This window comes from Channa argus, chromosome 1 (genome assembly GCF_033026475.1).
Source record: "Channa argus isolate prfri chromosome 1, Channa argus male v1.0, whole genome shotgun sequence".
Taxonomy (NCBI): Eukaryota; Metazoa; Chordata; class Actinopteri; order Anabantiformes; family Channidae; genus Channa; species Channa argus.
The window spans coordinates 34,755,873-34,775,327 of NC_090197.1; the positions used below are offsets into that span (position 1 = coordinate 34,755,873).

A 19,455-nucleotide genomic window follows, 5' to 3' on the forward strand; every position below is an offset into this window, starting at 1 on the left:
ATCACTCACTCGGCCGGTCAATCTCAGTCTCTCAGTCAGCTTCTCTTTTCTTTCACAACTGAAGCTTTTCCCCACTGTTTCGATCTGGTTGCACCTCATTTCCAGCTGTCTCGCTTTGCCTTTCCTTACAGCCATTCAGTGTCCCTATTTTTCTCCTCCTCTACCTTACTGGCTTTTTCAGCCTCTCTCTTTTTCTTTGCCTCTGTGTTCATCTTAGTACATCTCTTCTCCATGTCACTTCAGCAGAGTGAGAGAGAACAGACCTCTTTAAAATATCAAAAGACAGATCAGGAGGCCTCCCTGGTCCCTCCCTTTCTACTAACCCTCCCTCCATCTGACCGATAAACAGAAGAGTGAGCCTGCAGGATTACTGGCTTCCCTCTTTCCTTTAACCCTCTCTCTCTTCATCCTGTGTATGGATAATGTTGAGAAAAACATTTAAAATAATTCCTTCAGGATATAGAATTTCATTTGAAGAATAAAACCATATAAAAGGCTGCAAACAAGTAATCTCAGCTGGTTAACAGGTCAGATCTGTTTCTCAATCCCAGGAAACTGAATATGAATAACGTTAAACCAAATGTTGCTGTGGAAAAAACAAACCACAAAAAATAGTAAAACCAGAGAACTAAGAGATCCTCCACAGTAGATTTGACATGCGTGTGAGCATGTATGCGTGTGCGCGCACGTGTGTGTGTGTGTGTGTTACCTTGTCTGGCACCAGCTTAGCCTGCAGGAGTCTATTGTGTTTGAGTCACAAGCCACAGCCGATCGGGAGCTTAAGAAAACTTTATTACATCTGTCAGGATTTAACATACAAGTTTTTACAAAGAAAAACACACTTTTTTACAAGCAACTTTGTCAACCAGCATTTATTGAGAGGAAAAATATAATTGTCACACAAAATCTAGAAATCTGCAGAGTGACACTATACATTGCGTCTTTTTTCTTTCTGTTGTGATACTGAAATGTTAAATTTTCATGTTGTAATTATGTAATGTAGCATTTCAAGTTTCAAACCAATTTTGATTAATAAAATAAAGTCACCACTCTGTCATCGTAAATGTCTTAAATTGACAACTTAACAGGAATAAATTCAAGAAAATTAAATTTAAGAAAAAGTAGGTATATTAAAGCACAAAAAACTAAACAAAGAAAATTCTCCTACTCTAAAGTAAAAAGTCCAAACATCAATCCACTGATTAAAGTGAAGCAGGGGGAGTATGATATACTGAAAAGTAGAAACTGACCGTAGGACACCATGTCCACACTAAGTGGATCAATTAAAAAGAATACAAAAATGCTTTGAATCCATTCAATTACATCATGCTCAAAACAGATGTAAATGGTGACATAATTTGTACAACAATAATTCAGAAAATATCTGGCTTCCCCACACAATGAGTGCTACAGGCGCAGCTGCTACTTAATTCAAATTTCTTAAGTTCGATTTTCGTGCGCAAAAAAGTTTTTTTTTTTGTACTGAAAGAAAGCCAGAACTGAGAAAACAGATTTAATTCGAATTTGATCTGGATTAGTGTGGACAGGGATGTCAAATGGGCAACAAAAATTGTATTTAAATGAAATAAATTAAATACCCCAGTGGACATCTCCTATAATACAATAAGAAATGTGTTGAAACAGAACGTTCCTGTATGCCGTTTGTAAACCTAGGTAAACCTAAAGTCTTGACCATTGATCTCACAGTGAGAAGTGGTTTTAAATTAAGTGTCATAGCATACTGCACTAATATCACAACATGTGATGACATCGCAATGCGTTGCGGCAGCACGTTTTGGGTGCACCAGGTGAAGATTTTGCCACTAATAGAGGCAGTGATGTTGAGAGAAGCAGTAATGCAGCGCAGATGTCACAGTAAACCGCTGCACACAGTCACAGTAAGGATGGTATTTATACATAAGCCTGCAGATACCAAAGGCCACTGCACTACACATAAAAATGCAGTCATATACACTACTAAACCTTTGCAACAGGAACATTTTTTGCAATGCAATTTACTGTAGATCCTCAAAGCACTGAGACCACTGATTGGCTTAATTTACTTTTCTAAGCAGCAACACGTAGGAAAAACCTCCCATTCTGAACTTAAAAAAATGAAAAATTATAAAAGTAAACATCAGCCTCTGGGAGATCCTGCATAGCTTTGTGGCTGTTGTGTACAGCAATGGATCACAGTGAAACATAGAAACACCTTACTAGTGATTGGTACATCTTTAGGCTTGATTGACACTGGTATTTTTCAATACCACAATAAGGAGTAAAAGAGCTAAACACATGGGAAAAGACCTGAGTAAAACTGGTAATTTTGTGGAAAGTTATGAAATGCCAACAAAAAAATGACATGACATGTTTGAAATGTTTTGCTATTGTTGTGAATGCGATCATGGGACTTTGAAAAAGTATAGTTGCAGATAGAATGTGATTTCTAACGGATGATCTAACCCTTGGTCAAGCAATCTGTTCTTTAGCAACTAGGTTTCCAAAACAGTTTTGAGTAGTTTGGAAGGCATCCTTTAGATTAATTTGCATACATACACAATCATACAGCGTGACTGTGCTTTACTGATTTAGCCCTGCTTTTGCTCTGCTTAATCACAGAGGGGACACAAATGAGAAATATCATTTTAATGTGTGTGTATGTGTGTATGTGTGTGTGTGTGTGTGTGTGTGTGTGTGTGTAGACTAACTTAATAACAAATGAATATGTTCTACAATTTCCTGCCAACTTTCAATAAAGCTTTGCATCACAAAGACAAATTCCAATGTAAACTCTACATTTGGTGAAGACAAGTGAGTGTTGCACTTCAGACACTCCAACTTGGAGCAAGATACTGTGGCCGTGGAACCAGTGAACATTGGTGCACCAGCAGGAAATTGTGCAACCAGTAAATATTGACCGTGGTAGACCAAAGAGAGGTCTTTTGAAATGCACACAGAACAGAAATTCTGCTCCGTAGGAGCATATATACCACAGTATCAGGGTCACTTGTCAATAAATGTGAGGTTGGTAGAATCATGAATCAGAGGAGCAGGAGCTTGAGGTGATGTTGGTGGAATGATGGCGTCTCAATAAGATTCTGTTCTACAGCTTAAAACAGGTTATAACATCACCAGAGCTGTGTAAAATTGAAATACAATGTGATGTAGTGGGGAGACTTGTATCCGTGGTAATGTTGCTGTGCACTCTGCAAGCTGTAGCTCACGGGCAGGAACAATTGCTATTTCATCTGAACATGCCTTTATGTTAATGCAATGCTCTAAGTAATGCATAAAAGAAATTCTTAATACTGACCTCTGACTGGGATGAATGGGTTGTATTAGGAGGAATTAAAGCAGCGGAATAAGGAAAGAAAGAGAAATAAAAGAAACACAGAGGAAGCTGTGAGCTGCTCCACAGTCTGTGATAGTTAATGGATTTGAGCTGCCCTCGATGCTGGGACCAGAAACATAATGGCATAGGTTAATACTGAGTGGTTAAAGAGGGCAAACTCACTTAGGAACTGACACCAACAGGAGGACTGACTGATGAAGTGTCTATGTACGTAAACTACTGCGTGACGAATTAACAGACTGGTTTATTGGTTGGAATGATGACTTGATAACTGGTTGAAGTAGCCATGTTAGTTCAGGAATGATGGCCAGATGACGTTTGGCAACGTGGTTCAATTTGATAGATGTTGGAATAACCAAAAGAATGGGTGACTTACTAATTAAAGCACCAATGCATGATGATGGCTGATGATGTTTAAAGGGGGCTCACTGACTGAGTGACTGTGTAGTTATTTGGCATCCACTTTTTCTTCCTCCTCAGCCACAGTAAGAGTATCCTTTACTGCTTTGGAGATATCTCCTCCCCAGTCATTCAGACTATAAATATGCATTTCAAATATTATCCAAAGTGGCCCAAACTATAAATGTACAGTGGACAATATTAATATGAAAAATGTTTTAAATATCGCTAAACACCAGAGAAATGTGAGTTTACTCTGTACCAACACTAGTCTTTTTGAGCAATTCATCCTCATCCTTTAGATCACTTCCAAATTACATTAGTGACAATACCGTGTAGCATCATTCCATCTCAAGTGGAGAGAAAAAAAAAAAATGCTGTGTGCTGCTGTGTGGAGATAAGGGCTCACTTGTTTTGCTTTACTGAGTGTGGCTAACAAGTTGAGGTCCTTTGGTCAAGGTGATGCGGTGAGGATAGTGGATGTTCTCGTCGTATGCCTCTTTTCCCTCTCTCTGCATCTGAAAGGGGCACACACACAAAAACGTCTAAGTCCAAAGACTAAATATTCTTTATGTAAATATTCTTTATGTTGGGAAAAAAATTATCCACTTTTTCATTAGTTCATCCCTCCTCCTTGTGCCACAGTACCCTCCAAACTACACAAACCTTAACTTAATCAACTGATCTTTTCAGTTGTCTTTTTAATCAAAATATTTGGAAAAAATGATATGTGCTTTTTTTTATCTGCATAGACACAGTGTCCACTCTTTCAGCATTATGAATCCATACAATTGATCGATCTATAATTATTCCATAATTCCATAAATACTACAATTTCATAGTGAGGAGCATAGTGAAGTAGTCAAAAACTGTGTGATTAGTCCCTCTAGCAACACTTTCCACCTGTTGATGGGTGCCTACATTATGTTTCCATTTAACCTTATTTCAAACACTCACACCTATAGGACCCAAGAGTGACATTAAACAATAATACATCATCATTTCACACATGGCCACTCAGACACACTGTATTGATTTTTAGGTTTATGCTGATGAAACACAGCTGCATGTTCTTATTAAACCTTATGGACCTGCACACATTTCCTGATTCCTCAAATGCCATTTTAATTGCAGGATCTAAACGGGACGAAGCTTGTTCGACTAAACAATTTGGATTCTACCTTCTTTGACTACTCGTCTTTAGTTCAAATTTGGTTGCTTATTGTCTAATACGCTAGACTTGAGTCAAACCTATCACTTAACCACCAAGTCTCCAGAATTTTATCTCCTGATATCTACAATTAAATATTTTTAACCACTGCACATCCTGAGAAAGTCATCCATGCTTTATTTCCTTTCACCGGGACTATTGTAATTCTCTCTTCACACAAGTCAATAGCTGCCAGATGCTGCTGCTACGACAGTTGCAGCTGAAACTGACAGTTTCATTATCCGGTGAACTACCAACTACTTTCTCCACAAATTGAGTATCTTATCTATAATACTTCTTTCATTCCTTTTATTTCTTTATCTAACCAGCAGTTCAACAACCCACCCACTGTCAAGTAAAAGCAGTGGATAAGCAGTAGACTTGTGACATTTGGGAAGCTGGAAAGAGAGAATTAATGATAAATGATCAGAATCAATTTTCTGTCAACTGATTAATCAAGCAGTTGTTCCTCTGTACATACCCCTGCACACACAAACCTTCTCACATGCAGCTTTGTGCGGTGCCCATGTGGTGCCCACTCAGTGCTCCTTTAAACAGACTTGGCAGTTTGGGTTTGCACTAGCTAATCAGCTCGCTTAGTGTCTGGCCAAATCATCAGAGACTTATGAAAGTGAGTTTAATGGGTCCGCTCATGTGAGAGTGTGTGTGTGTTTGTGTGTGTGTGTGTGTTTGTGTGTGTGTGTGTGTGTGTAGTGGGACCAGAATAGTGGAGAATTGTGTGAAAAGATTTTTTTTCACAACAAACACCAACTCAGACTGACCCAGGATTTGCTCCAGTCAGCAGCAGCTACACGCTATGCAGGTGAGCATCCATACAACCCCAAACTACTTTAATACAAACTTAAATGCTGAATTTCCTCAAAGAATTAATCTATTCTGTGGCACTCATGAAAATCTTGAATTGACATTGCAACTGTTTATTTTTTAGAGCTTTAAAACATCTGAATGATGTGTTGCACACTTCAAAGTAGTGGACTTAATTGTCATTTTATCTTTTTTTGTTGTAAAAACAAGTTATTAAGCAGTGAAAAGGAAAAAAACAAAATAAAATTGAGTGCAGAGACTTTAACTTCTGCTCTGAGGTACTGAAAGTCATGAGGAACAACTGCAGGTTCTGCACTTCATTCAGCACTACAAGGACAAATATACATATACAGTGAAGTAATAAATGCATGTGTAGGCATGATGGAGTACACAAAGGTAGCAGCACTATGGATATTTGAATGATTTGGGTGATTTTTAGGCCATATTTAAGCAGACATTAGCACTGCTTGAAAAAACACAACCCCCTTATAATTTCAGTGAGACCACTGCGTTAACACAGCGGGGGTGCACACACAAACAACATTATTATTAACATATTCTGACTAAAGTGAGAATTTAAAAAAATAAATAAAATTAAACAACACCACTAACATAAAAGGTAAATAACAGTAACAATGAAATAATGGTAAACATACAGTGGTCATTATAAGCTGTTATATGTACAAGTCTGCAGCACAATGGGCGGAAAACCAGAGAAAGTAATGGTCCTGACCATGAGTTTAAGATGCTGTATTGCCCAAAATGTCAAAAGACAGCAAAAACAGGAGGTTTGTGTGATTTAAATGGCTACCTGAGGTTCAGTTTCACATTTTCTCTCACATTTCATCCATCCTTTCTCCACACCTCATCCTGAGAAGCCAGACGTTATCACCTCTACAGCACTTCCTCTTATTCTGCTTTTTCCAATTCCTCCTTTTTGTTGAATAGGAACAAACTCTTCTACCTCTACTTTCTCTCATGTGGTCCCTCCCCCCCTCCTTTAGCACCCCCAATGTGCGTTATCTTCCCGTAGCCATCCCTCCAGGCACCGGCCGGTGGTTGAACCTGTGACCCCTAGATCGAAAGAGAGAGAGACAGACAGAGAGAGAGATCAGACGGCCCAGGGGGTAGTTGGGCGTGGAGGGGCAGCTGCCTGAGCCCTGTGCTGAGGACCATGGCCAGCATTCACATTCAAATGCTACCAGGCAGAATGAGCAAGGAAGTAATAGATGGAGGGATGGAGAAATAGAGGTGGCGGTTTGGGGGGGGGGGGGGGGGGGGCGCGTTAGGGCTGAGAGCTCGCAGAGGTGAAAAGTTTAACAAGCAAAGCTGTTCCTCCTGATCGCAGGCTACCTAATCAGCTTCATGGGTGGCTGGCAAAATCGGCTCTCAACCCAACACCCCTCCTTCCCCAAAATCCTTTCTCTTTTTTTCTCCTTTCTAAGGTGCAAGTCGTTTATTTTATTGCCACTTTAACCCCGGCTTCTCTCTTTCATGCTCTCACTTTGCCTCTCTATTTCTCTGCCTCCTCCCTTTTCCTCATTTATTCTTGTACACCAGAGAGAAGGTGAACGAGGTGGGGGGAAAAAAAAGAGGTGGGGTCTCTGAGACAAGGGAGGAATGGATGAACCGGATATCTGGGGTCTCTCTCTGCAGGATTAGGAAACAGAGAATGAGGGATTGGGTGGATGGGGAGACGAGTGGAGGAAGGGATAGAAGGACAGGCTTGAACAAACAGAGAAGTGGGTTGTGATGTAGGAAATGGGAAGATAGAGGGGAGCAGAGTGGAGAGGGGTGAAGGAAGATATGTCGGCAGGGGAGGGGGGTAGTCAGGCAGCTGAGGGGGTGGGAGGAGGGAAAAATAGTGAAGGAGGTAGACCGAAAGAAAGCGGCAAGAAAGAGTGTGAGTGCATGGACACAGTGGGGATACTACTTATGCATGTGAGGGAGATGGGGGATCTACGTGTGTGTGTGTGTGTGTGTGTGTGTGTGTGTGTGTGTGTGTGTGTGTGTGTGTGTGTGTGTGTGTTTGAGAGAAATTAAAATTCATGACTCTCTCTTCACTACCATTTGAGTAACAAGATTAAGATGGCGGGTTAGAAAATAGTACTGGCATTATCAGGCTGCTTGCAGTCCCTCCAGCTGCTTGCCTCTCTATTCCACAACAGTGGGGATAAGAGGATAACGCGCTAGCCTGGTCTGCCCATCCCAGCATACGCCTCATACACACACACACACACACACACACACACACACTTCTTAGACACACTACTGCTGCACATCGGGCCGTCCTGCTGTCAGCAGTCCCTCAAGTGTGATTGTGTCAGAGGGCAAAAGTGTGTGTATATTTGGAAAACTGCAGAGCAGTGAGCTGGGGGTCTAGAGATGACTTGTAAAGAATTTCTAAAAAACACTGTCTTCTCTCCCTTCTCCACACAGGAAAACTGGCTGACGTGTGTTTGTGTGTGTGTGTGTTGAAACTGGAAAGTGAGGAATAGCAACATCACTGTCTGATGAGGGACTTTGGAAGGAGATAAAACTTGGTCAACATGAAATATGGAAACTCTACTAAGTAAATTATATTGTTGCATAATTCTGTGAATTTTTCATCTTTATTGGTGATAACCTAACAGAAACATGGGACTATAACTCAAAATCTAACTTCAAACATAGATTTACAGACCTCAAATCACTACACTGTAAGTGATGTAATGCTTAACATCAGAACATAAGTATCCCCCTGTTAATACCCCTAAGTATTTGTGCTACCTTGCTAAGTGGCTTAATGATATGTTAAATACTGTATTGTCACAATCCTAAATATATCTCTTATTTATTATATTATTTGTGAAAGGGTAACTTTTAATTTATCTTATTTTTAACAATAACCAGTATATACAGACATTAAACAACAATGAATTTCCTCCACTCACAGCTCATGTCTGTCAATCTGCACCTTGATCAGGTTGTGCATCTGTTCTGTTGCGCAAAAACACACCAGCCGGACAAATTGCTCCACTGGGTGACATGGTTCTTTATTACAAATTTGTAGCGTAAATAAAATGGCGATTCTGAACAATGGATGGAATTTTTATTTATTAATGTGTTTCAATGACACATTTTGGAATGAAGCAACATGTGTCTGGCGGATATATTTTTAGATCGTTTTTGAACAGAAATTGAGGACATGGCACATATGAACAAGCTTATCCAGGTTTAACAGTGACACACACCACTGTAGAAGTGAGCAGAGGCATGTTATTGTTGGTTTTACTGTAGTCTGAATGGAGATTGCTGAAAATACAGTTAATTTAGAAAATGACTAAAGTTATCCTTTAGGGTTAGAATGCATTGCCAAATTGGCTCTTTCATTACTAGATTAGAAGCAAAAAATTGTTAAATTAAATTCAAAAAAAGGCATGCAGGCTCAGTTTAATTTGTTACTTCCCTACATAATCTAAATAGAAACTGTGGCAGCTTTATTAACAACTGACAGCCAGAATTCATGGCATTGGAAAAAAACAACAAAAAAAACAACTTTTTTTTCCCCCTAAAACTGACACACATGCTTTTGGTGGAGATGTCTGATTATTTTTAAGCCTCAATAAAAGAAAATCCATAGTGTGTGTTTCACTGTTGGTCCTGATATGCATTTTTCTTGTGTTCTGGTCCATCCGCTGAAAGTAAATATAGCTGAAGAAAGCTAATCTGTAGGGCAAATGAGAAGCAGCTGCACATTTAGATGTGTGTGTCTGCAGTGGAAGTGCATGTTTCACTGTGATATCATCATGTGGTGTGTGTGTTTGTGTGTAATGTCTGGCCAATATGCTGTCTGAGCGATGTCTGGTCTGTGAGGGATTGTGATATAGCTTGTTTCTTAGCGGTGTGTGTGTCTAGAGTGGTCAGTCAGGCACATACAGCACATACACACTCAAAAAACCCACACAGGGGTTGTTCAGGGTGTTCATCAGAAGATAAGCAGAGGAGACTTAATCACCTTCAGATGTGAGGGGGGCACTTCAACTTGTCCTCATATCCACACGCAGCACCTGACCCCAGTGTATCTGGGCATGTGCGACTGTGTGTGTCGCTAAGATGGAAGTGTGCATTTCAAAAGTGAAGCCCTATGGTCTGATATGTCCCTTCCATGACGAAGGATAAAGAGAATAATTTAAGGGTCTTTTTACATTTTTAGAAATCAATTTTAGTCTGAATTCACTGTTCACATTTTAGATATTCTGTTGTCAAGCAATTCTCATCACTAAAACAGGTCTGAGTGGCAATTTTACCAAGTGGTTGCTAAACTATTAAAATTATTCAATGACTGTATTCTGTGGCCTTGAGAGCCAATCAATTCTCCCAGCAGCCTTTTTAAACTAAGTTGTACTTCTTGTAAATTTAAGGCAGCATCCACTTTAACCCCGGTAAAGCTCTGTCTTTCTCTGTGGCCCTCTTAACTTCTCTTTTTTCTATTTATCTCCTTTCTTCCTTCTCTCTAAATCTGTTGTTTGTTCTTTCCTATATTTTGTGTCCTTCTTCTAAAATGAATTCAGATTTTGTTGTGCTGCTGCTGCTCCACCTGAGACCAAAGCTGCCTAATACAAGATGTTTGTTCTTTCCAATATTTTCAATTCAAATACTAAGCAGAAGGCAAACCAAATGTTTTTATATACAAATTTAATTTTGATTAATTTTGCCACAGGGGGTCCAAAGGGTTAGTGCTGCCGCCTTACAGCTAGAAGGTCCCTGTCTGCAGCCTTTTTGTGTTGAGTTTGCATGTTCTCTGCGGGTACTCTGGTTCCCTCCCACAGTCCAAAAACATGCATGTTGGGTAATTCTATTAACATAATTTTTAAGGCATGTGACAACAAAACATTTCATTTTCAATAGTGAAACATTTACAAAGAAACTACTGTGTGTTTGACAATATGACCTGGACATGTCTTGAGTTGGTCCCTTCCTCAAATCTGTTCTCACCTGAAATGCAATTTTGAAAGGGTCCAGAGTCACTTAGGTATAGAATGTGTGAGTGATTGTGATAAATTGAGTGAGGGACAAATACAGTAGTAAAGGAGAAACGGAGTGAGATTTTCCTTGCTGATGTTCAGGCCACTTTAACAGGCACTTTAATGGCCAGTCTGTCCAATTGTAGGTGAACGTGTGCGCACCAATTTAGGCCACTCCGTGCTGTCCTGTTCTTCTGTAGCTGTGTGTGTAATGGAGTTAACAGCTGGACACCACTTCTTGTAACACTGGCTACTCGTGTGCTTTCTGTCGCTGTTTTTCTCCTCCTTCCTCTTCTCTCTCCCTCTCTTTCATGGTGCCAAGTTAAGACAGCTTGTTTTTACTCCAGTATGTCTCACAGTGTCTCTAAATATCAAACGACAGCCTAATCCCTGAGTCTTATTAAAGCTGAGTGAGTCACGTTATGTGACCTGTATTGTAGCAGGATTGCTGTTGGTTTTCTTTATTAAGTATCAACAAAACTGTACATTTTTCATTCATCCAAGTTGATTTTTAGTACAAAGCAAAACTGAGGTTTCAGCAGCCTCAAAGAGGCAAATGCATTGTTGCAAAGAGTGAGGACTGTCGTTTTTGTCCCATACTCCGTACAATGTGGCCACTTTAGGAAAGAATGGTTTCAGGGATGTTGATTGACTTATTGTCAGGGCAGCAAAGGTTAAGATAATCTAAAAAACAAACTAACCCTAAAACAATGATTATTCCTTTATGTACGTTTTACCCTTCTGTACATTCTAACGTCATGTTCAGAAAGTAAACAATCATTCACATAACTGATTCTAAAAGCAATTTTCTGCATGTAAGGTCTCTTAAACAGAACATAGATGGAATCAACTGTTTTATTTATATAGATTTTTTTTTTGTAGCATCTTGGAGTCATGCTGACTGTCTGAGTGTGTTTCTATTTTGGTGCATGCTTCTTACCTTTAAGTGAACATCCCAGACCTGAGCGTCATACTTCTGGTGTTGAGAGATGCAGAGTCCGGCCTGCTGGGCCAGTTGACAAAACATTCTCAGAGTTTCACCTCGTAGTGGGGCGAACACCAACGCCATTCCCTGGATAAAAAAAGAACAAGCATGATGAATGAAGTGCATTATGATTATTTGGTACTCTGTATATACTTTCTGTATGTCTGTCTTTGTTTTGATTTCTGCCAGGTATATACTAGATGATAAAGCTTTAATAATTCAGTCAACCCTGGAAATGTGTAGCTGTGAATTTGTCTACTCATGTATGGGATGTGTTTTGGTCTGTATCTGTGTATGCAAGAACGACGGAGAGAAGGGGGGGTAGTTTTTTTTCCCTCTGTGTGTGCATGCATCACAGACATCCTGCAAATACTAAGAGGATTACCAACAGGTTCAAAGTTTCTTTGAAATCTTTCAGCTTTTAGTTTTATTTCATGTTGATCGTGTTATTATTGTTTTAATTAAATGGAGCAAAGAGGGATGCTCACATAAACACACAAGTACATTAGATGCACACTAACACAACACAATCTGAATGAACACAAAGGCAGCGAAAACAGCAGGATCACTGTTTGACAGATGATTTTTCATCTGTATAGCCAGTTGAATTCATTGTCCAAACCCCCCTTTCTCTCTAAAAAAAAAAAAAAAAAAAAAAAAAAAAAACACAGCAGAGGCAAACAAACAGACAAAATCCCCACCAGCACTAATCAGCTGATTAAGGGGATATAACCCACCGGATGGACCACCTTTGTCAGAAACAACAAATTAGTGCCATTAGATGGCAGAATTAATTGCTTTGTTAAGTGTTTAATCAGCTTAGTAAATTATTAAATATATGGCAAAGCTTGTTGTGGCAGCAACAGTCTGATGGCCGACACTCAAATCATATTAGCCCCTGAATTATCTCTGTTGGATTAAAAGGAGAAAAATATAAAAAGAGACTTAACACACACAAGTACAACAATAGCCAGATGTTGTAGGTGGTACTGCGCATGTCACGGTCCAAAATGTTAACTGAGGAGATGTGGGGCACTGCTGGCAACAATCTGGCATGTAAAATCAACCCTCTAGCATTTCTGTACAAGTTTTAAATGGTTAGATCACCCAAACTACTGCAGATCTCTGGTGGTAACTCGTCACATGAATAATTAAAATTTTTAATGCACCCAAGTTTTGAGATATCCCTGAGATTACTGTCTCCACCCCAATAATTTGGTAGTGAATGGTATTTTAATTGAGGCGCTAACAGCATTTAAAAATGACATTTAAAAACTGCTCAGAAACAGGGTACAGCTTGTAATGGATTATCCATCTAGAAAAACAGGATTCCAGTGAAAACTGTCCACAGTGGGGTCTGTGGCTTATTCGGGTGATAGGTTTTCATTGGGAATTTTGTTTCCTTTTAAATTAGGTAATTCTTTTTGTGTCACTTTTGGTGACTTGCTGCTGCATGTTCCTGCTCCACCATCTATAAGATGGAAGACTGACAGTAAGTCCCATGTTAGGATGTGGAGAAAGGTGTTCTCACTATTTCAATCAGACTCCTGTTTTTCTCCTCCCAACTTTCTGCACTCTGCATATTTTTTACACCTTCAACACTCCCTTTCCTCTCGCTTTTGCATCTCATTCATCCTTCCCTGCATCCTTACGTCTTTCTTCCACCCAATCTCCTTTCCTTTAGTGCTGTTTTCACCTCCTATTCCCTATACCAGTCTGGCCTCCCTACTTAAAACACACCGCTCTTCGCTCAGATGAATAGAAATCTCAACCCTATCTCTTCCAGCCTTTGCTCTTCCCCCATTTGCTTTGGCTGTCACAGCATGGGGTCTTATCGCGAGGCCAAAAGTGAGAAGTTCTTTGGGATTTATGATTAGCGGGAAGGCAGGAGAGAGAGAAATGAAGATCACAGCGATGCATTTAAGTTGTTCGTAATACGCATTGAAGCATTACATGATATTAATCCTTTCAGACTATTAAAGTGTATAGGGTTCTGGGAGAGGCCTAATTATGATTAAGAGTGGGTAGTGATTCAAAGGAAGGGGATAAGCGGGATATATACAGGAGAGAAACACAGACTTACGTTGGGTTGCAGTAATCTCCTTATAGCATCAACCAGGCTGGCCCTGTACTGGTCAAGAAACAAACTGTGAGGGAGAGGGAAAGTCAGGTTAGAGTGCATTCCTTCGATGGTAGCTCCAGATAAAGCAGCAGGTTATTTATTTTCTTTTGTTCACAAATAAGTCAAACAGGAAGACGGGGAAAAAACCATTTGCATGAGTAAGATGCTCTCCCTTTTTGTTTACGTCTGAGTTTCTGTGCGTATTCACCTCAGCCTGTTGTTGAGGCACTGAGATGAATGCAGAGCATCAGAAAACCCAGTGTGCACAGATAACATCGCCTACAGTAAACACACAGACGCACATGCACACACACAATGAGACACTTCAAAGTGCTGCAAAGCACCTTGAATTTGTGGAATTAATACCTGGAATGTGCACTCTGAAGTTAATATGAAGATATAAAAACAAAAACAAGACACAAAGGAAAAAATTAATATTAAAAAAAAAATCTAATTAACTGGTTTTGTAGCACATTGAAAGCTACAGGCATTTTTTTCAGAAGGGGTAAATTGCATGTACCAGAAAAATAAAAGAACCTGGTACCTAGATGAAAACTATTTTTGATATAATGACTGTTTTAAGCCTATTAATGGCATTAGTAAGAAATTTAAAAAAACAAACCAGGTAAGCTAAAACACTTCACTTTTTCTTTCTTTTTAAAGTGAGTTTACTCCTGGCAGAAAACTTAAAAATGGCAGAAACCTTGTTGTTTTTTTTCTCTTTAATACTTGTGGAGACTTCAAGCTGTTTTTGTCACCTGAGCTTTATGGTATGTTGCACTACCATGTCAGACATGTTATCTAAATATAGCTGCATTTGAAATTGACAAGCTGAAAAGAAGTGCTCAACTTGTCATTGTTTGAGAAAATTGGCTTCTGGGCACAGAAACCCTTTGTGTTTGGTTGTTTAGAGTCTGTTTCTTTCTCAGTGAGAGACAACTAGTCACACTCACATTTACAGCTAAAGGCAATTTACAGTCACTTATTAGCCTAACATGCATGCGTTTGGACTGTGGGAGGAAACCTACGCAAACACTGGGAGAACCTGGAAAACTCCACACAGAAAGGCCGCAGACAGGGAAGCAGTGCTAACCACTCCTCCACAGTGCTGCCATTGTTTTTAGTCAAAAAATGTCTGGATATTCTATGCCTCTTTTGAATATTTTCAGGTTGTTTATCATTTTTAACATGTTTTACATCTCTGCAAAATTAACCTATGGTTAGAAACACTTTTCAGACACCTTCAGACAACATATAAAAGAGGTCTAAGAACAAAACATTGACGGATACAGCAAGTGTTAAAGTGATTACCACCTGTTCCTTTTAGCTTGTTCAAAATGCAATTCAAGAATAAATAAATGAATTAGACAATAACTGAGGTAATAATTTCTTCATACCAACATAATTCACCAACTGAAAACAAGTTGCTTTTACATAACAGTGAGTTTTCAGATGGGATGGAGATTTAAGCCACACAGGCCTAAATCGACTCTAATCATTCTAAACAAAGTAACACCTGTCTCTAGCCACAGTGATACATTTCAATCCATTATGCAAGTAAGTAGTGCTGTGTGTGTGTGTGTGTGTGTGTGTGTGTGTGTGTGTGTGTCTGTGTGTGTGTGTATACACACCTATTATCACAGATGAGTGGAGTAATTTGACTAAAATGCAACAATACAGTGCAGATTTGATATAATCCTGCACATCCGTCCAACTGGCCAGCAGAAAGACAATCTGGACACAACTGTCCAATCACAGCCTCTGACCTTTCCTCATTCAGAATCCCCTGATCCCAGAGAGGAATGAGGTGTGCATGTCAGTGTCTCCTTTCTGTAGCTCTGCTCAAAACTACACACATAATGTATGTTTTTGTGTAGTCACCTGCTAATTAAAGCTAAACATTTGACAGCCTTGTTTGTTTAAACAGGATATGGGAGAGAAATGTTTAACAATAAAATAAAATTTAAAAAAAAGCACAACTACAAGCTCCTACGGAAACCAGGATGTGTGTGTGTGTGTGTGTGTGTGTGTGTGTGTGTGTGTGTGTGAGCGAGAAGTTTGTTATTCTTCTCAGGTTAGACAGATGTGCAAAGTTTATTTGACTTGAAAGGTGAGAGGTTTGTGTTTGGTTTATTTTGCCACAGATATCAGTTCACGGGAAAAGTGAAGGGTAAAAAACAAGGAAGTGAGCATGTTGGGTGGAGGTAACAGCTGAAAATCACACACACACACACACACACACACACACACACACACACACACACACACACACACACACACACACACACACACACACACACAGAGGGCAGGGGAAGGACAGTGTGTCATTTAGGGGGCAGGAGTCAATGCCACAGAAAAGAAAAAGACAATTTCAAAGTGCAGAACAAAACCCACCTTTATTCTTTTGTCTCATTCCGATGAAGGATTTTCTAGTCTACAAATACCACTGTGACACTGTGACATGACAAATAAAGCCACATATGCTACAAAAAGTCTTTAGGAGAAACTATCCACTTAAACAGAGTGTACTGTTAGCCCCCCATAGAAAATCAAACATTAATTACAGATGAAGTATTTATTACTGCAGGTAGAGGATTTTTTAAATCATGACAGACCTGGATAAATAAAAGATTATGTAATATGAGGAAAAATAACCACCACTGAATGGATCTGACAATAAAGCATAAAATCTGAGAAATGTTTTAATATGTAAAGAAAAGAAATTCACCCTGTTTCAAAGCTAGGTCATATTAGCTTCAACTTGTGACCACTTTTTGTGTTTGTGCAGTTTTGACATTCAAATGACATTATTACATCTATCTGTCTTTGTACTATTTAGCATTTAGACATTTTAAAGTTCTACCAGTTGTCGTGGGCGTGTGTTAAGTGTTAATTACCTCTCGCTTTCTTTACACCTGACAAGTGATGCTACTCATTACTTCTATGAATATGAAGCACCTTGACAGCAGTGACTGCTGTTGTGATCAAGTTCAATTACATTGTACCTACTTTTTCCAACTTTATTTTGTATCGCATCCCATTTCCAACTCAAAATAATATTTGTCTACCCCCTGTATGTGCAAAATATTATGCATATTATGATATTTGCATTCGTCACCTAAACATAGTTTATGCAATAACATTAACTTCACTGTATAATTAAATATAGAGGATTTAAAAAAAGACACAATTTCTTGTCAGACTTTGCTCTTCAATTTATTGTACTGTCTTGTTGGGTTTCACAGCTTTATGATGTCAGGCTAATATTTATGTCTCATATTGAGTATCTTCCTCTTTAAGGTCATACCCCCAGTCTGCCTGAGGCCTATTGTCTCACACTAACCCCTCCCCATCCAGGACAGTCCAGTCAAAACTAACTGGAGGTCAAAGGCCATGACATGGGCGTGTGTGAGCACTGCTGCTATATTAGTCTGCTTAGCACACGTATGAGAACAGACAGGATGTCGTCAAAGCTGCAAGGGTGGAAGCATATCGCATCATATACTAGGCTTTAGCTTAGAAGTTTAATATGCATGGGTGTTCATCTTAAACATATTCTACTGCATATTTATATGGAAATGTTAATAGTAAATATATTTTAACTGCGACACGTTGACATTTTTGCATTTCAGCATTAGTTTAACAGTTATTTCTATTCACATTTGTTGTCTTATTAAATTACATTAAACTGAGGTGTTAACAAAAAAAGTGGGACTGACTCATTGTTTAACCGTATCAAAATTTGTGGTATCTGTTCACTTCTTAATTATCATGTCTTATATCCAAAATAAGCAAAAAAACAACAACAAAAAACAAACCAAAAAACAAACAAACAAAAACAAAAACAGCCAAATATATTCCGCTCAGTTTTGTCAAAGTCAAATCAGAATTTATAGTCTGTCAAATGGTCAGTTCTCCTGGTTTTTTCAGTTTTGTTAACATGTTTTTCCTTCGTTCTACTGCACTCTGCTGTGAGAAAATTAGCTTCTTAACATTTGGAATATCCTCTCCCAAACTGTTTAGAAAGTCCACTACTACCTGTGCGCTACATGGGACAACAAGACTAAGCCATTGAACACTGGAATAACAATAGTGTTACAAACACACAAAGACAAATAAAACATCACATGCAGTCACTATATACATAACTAATGGAATGCAGTGGAGTAGGTATGATCTAGATCAGTCTTTTTGAATTAGGTAAATCTTTCGCAACAAAACAACAATTTTGCAAAAACAAAATTGTTGTTTTGTTTGCAAAAACAAAATTGTTTACACAAATTCATGCCGCTTTCAGAGAATTAAAAAAAAAATGCAGCTGATCCTGCAGAATATGCACCTATAGGCGAATAAAAGAAAAATTCTAATTGGGAAAAAAACAAAAACAAAAAAAAAGAAAACAATGTAGACAAAATAGGTACAAACAAATGAATATTTTATCTGTGTGTGCGTGCGTGTGTTGGGAAGGGATCCAGAATTATTTTTTTAAATAGGAATAAGTGGTAATGTATCTTAGAAAAGGCTGCCTTTAAGAATCAGTGTTGAGTTGTGGGTAACACAAAAAAAGTCAAAATACAACAAATCATACTTTAACCTAATTAATTATGTGAAATGATTGTTTTTTTTTACTGCAACAGAATGTAAAAAGACACTGAAGTCCCTTTAGATAAGCTATGCAAAGTTATGAAACAGTAGAAAGTACGCTGGCACAGATCCACAAAAAGATGATTTTAAATGATCAAATACATGTTTCAGATACAGAGCGCTATTACATATTTCTGAAAATGTAATTTCCCTTGGGATTAATAAAGTATCACTCTATCTGACTTCTGTCCAGGGTGGTGCCATTGTGCCAAGTCATTAAAAAGGCCTTTCAACAATGATGAGTCCAGTCCCAATAATATAATTGCATTTTCTGTAAACAGTCAGCTGTTAAGTGTAACACATTACATTTTAAAAATTGCCAAAGATACAGTACAAAAGTAGAAGAAAACCGTACATGCAAGCAAAAGCTCTCAAATGCATAAACAAGGCTTTATCTCAGTGCCCACACATGGGCAGCTTTTGGAGAATACAGACAGGCCAACGTCCCAGCCAAAGACTTTGCCACCCACATACCCACTGCAAGAAACATCCCCCCCTCTTTGTGTCACACACACAAACACACCACTATTCCCGCTCTGTCTATCTGTGAATCATTTACATTGTGACTGCCACTGATCAGACTGTTGGAAAACTGATAAGAATGAAAGATCGTTGACAGAAATAAGTTGGCACTTTTTCCAATTCGTAACACAGAGATGTATCCGTTATCTGCTTTGTACAGTATCTGCTCAAAGATTGTGGGTCAAATGCAAGTATCAAGTTCTCTTACTCCATATACTAAGAAAACTTTATTTAGAGTCCCACAGTACAGACTGTAACATCTGATGTTATACATATGTGGCATTTCTTTTGTGGCTTGGTTTAATTTAGTGTTCTTGTTAGGTGTGTGAAACAGTGTACACCTCGTAGGACCCAAGATTCAAGTTAGTACATTTATACTAAATCAAAGAT

At 38.8% G+C, this 19,455-nt stretch overlaps 1 protein-coding gene across 3 annotated transcripts in view; it reads right to left on the minus strand.

The window, feature by feature from the left end:
• Window positions 1–773: 773 nt before the first annotated feature.
• The window catches only part of camkmt (calmodulin-lysine N-methyltransferase), a 102,823-nt gene continuing 84,141 nt past the window's right edge, over window positions 774–19,455 (minus strand). For 2 of the 3 annotated variants that reach the window (XM_067515417.1, XM_067515397.1), the window contains exons 9-12: window positions 13,861–13,924; window positions 11,733–11,864; window positions 10,720–10,763; window positions 774–4,269 (exon numbers count right to left, since the gene is read on the minus strand). In XM_067515417.1, coding sequence (XP_067371518.1) covers window positions 4,206–4,269; window positions 10,720–10,763; window positions 11,733–11,864; window positions 13,861–13,924 — 304 coding nt within the window. In that variant the 3' untranslated portion in view covers window positions 774–4,205. The remainder of the gene's footprint in view (window positions 4,270–10,719; window positions 10,764–11,732; window positions 11,865–13,860; window positions 13,925–19,455) is intronic. The other variant, XM_067515407.1, reaches the window with a different exon arrangement.